This window comes from Stomoxys calcitrans, chromosome 2 (genome assembly GCF_963082655.1).
Source record: "Stomoxys calcitrans chromosome 2, idStoCalc2.1, whole genome shotgun sequence".
Taxonomy (NCBI): domain Eukaryota; kingdom Metazoa; phylum Arthropoda; class Insecta; order Diptera; family Muscidae; genus Stomoxys; species Stomoxys calcitrans.
Window position 1 is genome coordinate 227,588,189 of NC_081553.1, and position 7,564 is coordinate 227,595,752.

At 39.9% G+C, this 7,564-nt stretch overlaps 2 protein-coding genes across 2 annotated transcripts; both read right to left on the bottom strand.

The window, feature by feature from the left end:
* Positions 1 to 2,073: 2,073 nt before the first annotated feature.
* LOC131995207 (uncharacterized) lies at positions 2,074 to 4,698 on the bottom strand. The gene has a single exon (XM_059363469.1). The coding sequence runs from the start codon at positions 3,166 to 3,168 to the stop codon at positions 2,245 to 2,247; it is 924 nt and encodes a 307-aa protein (XP_059219452.1). The 5' UTR covers positions 3,169 to 4,698; the 3' UTR covers positions 2,074 to 2,244.
* On the bottom strand, positions 3,247 to 7,142 carry LOC131994850 (uncharacterized). The gene is made up of 2 exons (XM_059361789.1): positions 3,335 to 7,142; positions 3,247 to 3,293 (listed from the first exon to the last, which is right to left on the bottom strand). Exons 1-2 carry the CDS (start codon positions 7,140 to 7,142, stop codon positions 3,247 to 3,249), a joined length of 3,855 nt encoding a protein of 1,284 aa, XP_059217772.1.
* Between the last annotated feature and the right edge of the window lie 422 nt (positions 7,143 to 7,564).

Below are 7,564 nucleotides of genomic sequence, written 5' to 3' on the forward strand. Positions count from 1 at the left end.
CTGCCGAATAAGGGTCTAAAGCCCATAAAAGCCTTATTTGTTAACCAATTTTGCTTAAATTTGAAACAGTGAGTAGTTTTAGGCCTTTCGATATCCAACCCAAATATGGTTCAGGTGGGACTATCTTTAGATATAATTGCCATATAAATCGATATCAGCCCATAAAAGCATTTAATTACCCGATTTCCCTGAAATTTGAAACAGTGTGTTATTTTAAGCCTCCCGACATCCTACCTGAATATGGTTCAGATGGGGCTATATTTTAGATATAGCTGTCTTATAAACCGATATGCTGATTAATGGTCTCACGCCCATAAAAGCTTTAAACATTACCCGATTTCACTGAAAAGTGAATCAGTGAGTTGATTTAAGCCTCCCGATTTTGATTTAAGACCCAGATATTGAAGTTTATATCGAAATTTGAATTATCGACATTTTAGTTTCATTGATGTTGAAATATTATTGAAAGTTTAATTTTAGAAATTATTGTTTTTGCGAAATTTAAATTTAATCCAATTTTTATACCCTACACCACTACTGTGGTCTCACCCAAAAGGGAGAGACATAGACGCATTGAAAAGTATACCGATCGACTCAGAATCTCTTTCTGATTCGATTTAGCTATGTCCGTCTGTCTGTCCGTCTTTGACTGTACGGTTCAAATCGGTCCATGTTTTGATATAGCTGCCATAATAACCGATTTTGGGTCTTGACTTCTTGAGCCTCTAGAGGGCGCAATTTTTGTCCGATTTGACTGAAATTGAGCACGTGGTGTTTTGGTATCACTTTCAACAACTGCGCCAGGTATGGTTCAAATCGATATAGAACCTGATATTGCAACCATAGAGGGCGCAATTTTTGCCCGATTTAACTGAAATTTAGGACGTAGTGTTTTGGGTATCTTTTCCAATAACAGTGTTAAGTATGATTCAAATCGGTTCGTAATCTAATATATCTGTAATATAAACCTATCTTGGATCTTGACTTCTTGAGTCAATAGAGTGCGTAACTTTCATCCGATTTGGCTGCAATGAAATGACAATAGCATATTCTTATTCAATATTCTTTGTTTGCGTAAAAAGAGATACTACGCATAGAACTCCGCAAATGCGATCCATGGTGGAGGGTATATAAGATTCAGCCCGGCCGAACTAAGCACGCTCTTACATGTTTTTTATTGTATTCAAATTATTTTTTTGAAATTTTGTTTTAATCGAAAATTAATTTAGTTGGAATTTTAATTCTTATCGATATTAAAATGTTTGCCAAAATTTTAATTTTATCGAAATTTTACTTTTATCAAAATTTTAGTTTTATCAAAACTTTAGTTCTATCAAAATTTTAGTTCTATCCAAATTTTAGTTAATTGAAATTTTGGTTTTATCGAAATTGTAGTTCTATCGAAATTTTTGTTTTATTGAAACTTTATTTTTTTCGAAATATTATTTTAATCGAAATGTTTGTCTTATCAAAGTTTTAGTTCTATCGTAATTTTTGTTTTATCGAAATTTTGTTTTATCGAAACTTTAGTTTTTTCGAGATTTAAGTTTTATTGACGTGTAAATTTTATCTAATTTTAAATTTAACCGAAATTTATTTTTTTATCGTTGAAAACGTTGGGGTTCAGTGGACTGTGAACGAAAGGGTGATAATGGCCTCCTGAAAGATAGAAATTCTTTTTGGACGTTTGGAAAGTCCAAAACCCTTAAGACTCGAAATGTGTTTTTGGGTTATGTATGTAAAAAAGTAACCTTAATACCAAGTCACAATGACTTAACAAAAAAAAACGATATATGTTTAGATTTTACGAAGACTGAACTTTATTGCTCTCGAAGTTAAACGGAATGAACGAGTCTTTCATTTCATAGTCATGACTTCTCAAAATAATGACATTTAGTTTACCATAAAACTAAATTTAGAACTAAAAAGTGTAGTGTTCTCAGTGCCCTCTGTATGTGGCATTATAAAAATGCAGACCTGGAAGTTGTGTGGCACAAACATTACCGGCCCATGTTGCAAGATTGCAAGGTAAACGTTTTAAATTCAAATATATAATGGTATGAGGTCAAAAAAAAAATAGGAAAATATACAATTCATACGATCTTTGAGTGTTCATAAAATGCTTGAAATTCAATATGCCTTAATACTATAAGGGTTATCTCTAGTCAAAATTTAATAACAATTCAGTTTACTTATAGATTCTAATGTTAATTTTAAATATAATCCAGTTCAATAGTTGTTGCATCAGGTGGTGCATGAGCCAGACAGCACCCAGCCGAAGATAGTATTTGTGGCGACTGGAAGAGAGCCATCACTAGCTAAAAGACCCGGTAATATAATGCGCCCATATATGTCAGATCCAAGTACGATTGAAAACGGCCCAGAGATATAAAATTTTGGATCTGCTAAAGTCAAATTAGCGAATTTTGCAGCAATGGCAGCATCAATGGATCTATTAGGCGTGTCCATTGATATGTGGTTGTTGACTCTCATTGTGGTGTCTAAAATAGTGTGAGAAGAGTGGCGAGATGCTATAGAGACTGCACATATGGACTCCGATCCTAGGACAGTTGTGTTAAGTCGTAACTCTTCAACAAACTGTTTAGATATTTTACTAATGGCGGTGCAAGGATCAATAACTGCGCGGATATGGTGCTTTTTCTTGCCGATCACAACCAGTATTATAGCCGTTGGAAATAGCAAAGTGGCGTTTGGAGTTGCAATAGACGCTATCGTTAGTGATCGCTGGTTAGTTGAACTGGTGTTTGGTGGTTCACCTGTGGGGCTTTTTTCGACCTTTACTGTCCTTGTTTTCTTGCTTCGCAATTTTGGATTATCTATATGCAATAAGGAGTGATGGTTGCCTCCACAAAACCGACATCCTTTAGTTGAAAAACAAGAACTAGATGAGTGTTGATGGGCTAAACAGTTTGGACAGTAGCGGTGAGTCACAACTAATTGCATACGTTGTTTCGCATCCTTTTTTCGGAATACCTTGCATTTACGAAGACCGTGGTTTTGTGAACAGATTCTGCAAGAGTAATAATTTTTGTTTGCCTCGGAACGGCTAAGGCGGGATAAAATAGGTGGCATTCTGTAAGAGTAAACTAAAATATAATAAAGGACAATAATGTAACAAAAGGAAATTGAATAACTAATTTCTAACATGGTGGGAGTACCACGACTTTTACAACAGGCCGAGTTATGGTTCCCCTTTGTGTAGTTATATCGACTACTCGCACTAAATCATCCTTGCCATAATATATCTTCGAAATACGCCCCAATTTCCATTCCTGGGGTGGCAAACAGTCGTCTCTCACAACAACCATAGAACCAATCTGGATATTTGGCTGTGGTCTTTTCCATTTAATGCGCTTGTGAAGCTCTTTAAGATACTCATGTTTCCATCTAATACTGAACTGTTGAGATAATGCCACAACTCTTCGCCAACGATTAACTACAGAAATAGTAGTCTCGGATTCGTCAGGTTCGGCAGGTGAAAGCAAAGGACCCCCAGTAAGGAAATGTCCAGGGGTAAGAGCTAGCAAATCGTCGGGATTTTCGGATAAAGGTGAAATAGGTCGCGAGTTTAAACAGGCTTCGATACGGGAAAGTATAGTAGTGAATTCCTCGAACGTAAATTTATGACATCCTGCCATCTTTCGGAAATGAGCCTTAAAACTTTTCACCCCGGCTTCCCAGAGCCCTCCCATATGAGGAGCTCCTGGTGGAATGAAGTGCCAGGATAAGCGCTGGTAGGAGAATTGGAAAAGTGTCTCGTCCCGCGATCTTTGAAGAAAGTTTTTCGCCACCTCTTTCGATGCTCCAACAAATGTTTTGCCATTGTCGGAAAAGATCTTTAAGGGACACCCACGTCTGGAAGAAAAACGGTGAAAGGCCGCTAGAAAGGCTGAAGTGGTCAAGGAACTTGTGAGCTCCAAGTGGATAGCACGTGTAGCGAAACAAACGAATAAACATACGTATCCCTTTGTTATAGTACAGGATCGCGCCGAGTAGTTTTTTATGTCGAACGGACCTGCAAAGTCAATACCAGTATTCGTGAATGGTCGACTGAGCGTGGTACGTTCTGGAGGAAGGGTTCCCATCAGCTGCGTTCTAAGCTTGTGTTTGGAAATTACACAAATCTTGCAATTGTGAACACAGGCCTTTATAAGAATTTTCGCCTTTGGAATCCAGAACTGGAGACGCAACATTCGTAGCATTAAACTGTTGCCTCCATGCAATGTAATGCAATGTATGAACAGTATCAGCAATCGGGAGAAGGTACCGTGATACGGCAGGATAATAGGATAACGCTCATTATAAGTGAGGCTCTCGGAATGGGCTATGCGACTACATATTCTTAAGAGGCCTTTGGGATCACAAAAGGGGTTCAAAGTCAATAAGGAACTGGTGGACGTAATTTGCTCCCCATTTGACAATGCCTTATATTCAGTTGGATAAAATAATTTTTGTGACAAGACAATTAAACGATCTCGAACATCCTGGATTTCGTCATTGGTCAGCGAATGAGTTCGTGAAGTTATATCGGCTGAAGCACGGCAATTAGAAATAAAACGGTATACATATGCCATCACTCTAAGAGCTCTTCCCAGCGAAGAAAACCTATCCAGAGGATCTTGGTAGTTTTGGAAGTAAGTAAAGTGGCTGTGAATAGTCTTAGCTTCCAATAGTGTCTCATCTATTGACAAACCATTCTTAATTGGCCCAAGGCTCGATGGATGCCTAAGCCACAGAGGACCAAACCACCAAAGGTCATTCTGAATTAACTCATCGGGAAACACTCCACGGGAAGCCAAATCCGCAGGATTCTGCCTTGATTCAACATGGCCCCAGTGGTCCACTGGTACTACCTCACATATTTTTGAAACACGGTTAGCCACAAAAGTCTTCCATTGGAACGCTGGTTTCATTAACCAGGCAAGGACTATCGTTGAATCTGTCCAACAGAAAACCTTGCAATTTGGAATGGACGGCAGAATCGATTCAATGGCCTCCGCCAGTAAGGCCGCGCCACAAAGTTCGAGTCTAGGAATTGAAATTGTCTTCAATGGTGCCACCCTCGATTTTGACATAAGGAGGTGTGTGACAATTTCACCGCTGGGAGCCGCGACTCGAACATAAATGGCTATTGCGTACGCCTTTTCAGAGGCGTCACAGAAGCCATGGAGTTCCATATCGCTTTCAGGAGTGAAATGTATCCAGCGAGGAATTCGTATATCTCCAATCCTAGAATAATTCCCCAAGAATGAATGCCATGCTGCAAGTAAATTCGGAGGAAGGGGATCATCCCACCCGACTTTGGATAACCAAACATCCCGCATTAGAAGTTTTGCGAGAACTATGAAGGGGCATAGCCACCCAGCTGGGTCGAATAGTTTCGATATATTGGAAAGAATATTCCTCTTAGTGGGATCGGAATTTGCGTCTAATTGCCCGGCTACGAAATAAAAATCATCAAGTTTCGCGTTCCAACGAACACCCAGAGTCTTGGCCTTACTTGAATCTTCAAACTCAAGAAATTCGGAATTCAGAAGATGGTCCTTTGGAATGGATTTTAGGAACTCCTTAGAGTTAGAAGTCCATTTTCTCAATAAAAAACCGGCTGTCCCCAAGGCCGAAATGAGTTCCTTCTGGGTCTTAGTTGCGGACAAAATATCATGACTCCCCCCAAGAACATCGTCGACGTACATCGACGATTCCAAAATCTCGCTTGCAAGCGGATATTGAAGCCTTACGTCTGTAGCCAGTTGCTGAATTGTGCGTAGAGCCAAGAATGGGGCACAATTTACCCCAAACGTAACCGTCTGTAGCTCAAATTCTTCGATTTCATCGTAAGGGGACTTTCGGTAGAGAATTCTCTGGAATGTAGTGTGTTTCGGATGGACACAAATCTGGCGATACATTTTTTCAATATCGCTATTGAAAACCACTTTATAAAATCGCCACTGGAGTAATAAAGTGCACAGATCTTTCTGCAAAGATGGACCAGGGTGGAGGACGTCGTTCAAACTCATACCATTAGAGGTAGGGTTTGACGCGTTGAACACTACACGAACTTTTGTAGTAACGCTATTTGGACGAACAACAGCATGGTGTGGCAAGTAGTGAAAATTGGATTTGGGAGTGAAATCAATGTCCCTTACCCTCTTCATATGGCCTAATTCAATATACTCTGCCAGAACCGCATCGTACTGCCTCTTAAGCTCAATATCTCTGAGAAGCCGATTCTCATTTCTTATATACTGAGAAAGAGCTATCTTTTGGGACTGCCCGAGTTGAATACCGGAAGGAAATTCGGGTTTAAATGGCAGCGTAACAATATACCGGCCTGCCTCGTTTCTGGTGGTGGTTTCCACGAACATGTCCTCACAATACTTGTCCATATCGGAAATAGGTTTAACCCTAGGGAGGTCCTCCAGTTCCCAGAATTTGGAAACTAGTTCATCTAAGGCGATATCATCTGGAAGTGAAACAGTAGTGCGGAAGACTGAAATAGGCTCTTTTGGAATGGGACCGGTCAGAATCCAACCAAATACTGTTTCTTGGGCCAAAAGAGACCCACAAACTGGATTAATAATGCCATTTAACATGACCTGCGGAATCAGATCTGCCCCTATCAAAATGTCAATATACGATGACCGATAAAACTCAGGGTCTGCCAGGTGGATGTCAGGAAGTGTGGAAAACATTTCCTCGGATACAGAAAAAGTAGGCAGTGAGGATGTTAGCTTAGGAATGACCATAATGGGGGCCTCCAGGTCAAAACCTGAAGTCATTGGAGAAGTGATTTGAAGCATACATATTTTCTGAGTCTTCGCAGAGAGGGTGCCATTAAGGCCGGATATATGAGCCATAAATTTGCGTGCTTTTAGTTTAAGCAAGTTGAAAAGGTGTTCTGACAGGAAAGACGCTTCCGACCCAGAATCGAAAAGTGCTCGTGCCTTGAAAATCTCCCCATTATGTCGGATACCAACCATGGCCGTTCCCAACAGCACGGTCTTGCTGTTGGCTGCGAAACAAGACTGTATGGGAACAATGGAATCACCATTGGAAGTGGACTGTATCGATTTCTGATCAGTTTCGGGAATTTCCATTTCCTGTTGTGCCTCCTGTTGCATTTTTGGCAGTTAAATGCACTTTTACAGTCTTTGACAAGATGTCCCTTAGAAAAACAATTAAGGCATAATTTTAACTGCTTCACGGTTGTCAGTCTATCGGCGTAGGTCATATTATGAAATTTCGAACACAATCTTATGGTGTGGTTTTCATTGGGGCATAACTTACAATTTGGAATGACAACACCATTTCGATACGAATTCACTCTTTTGGAGGAGCTATTCTTTGGCATTGATTTGCCAACGTTCTCGTTCTTGGAATTTGATATCGATTGAGAAGTGCTGGGAAAACCGAAATCCCTCACCGTCTCCAATGTCTGAAATCGACATGTCAAGAAGGAATCAAGTTCTGTCCAAGATGGAAAGTCACTTTTATTCTTGACTGATTGCTCCCACAGGGACAATGTGATCTCAGGCAAACGCAT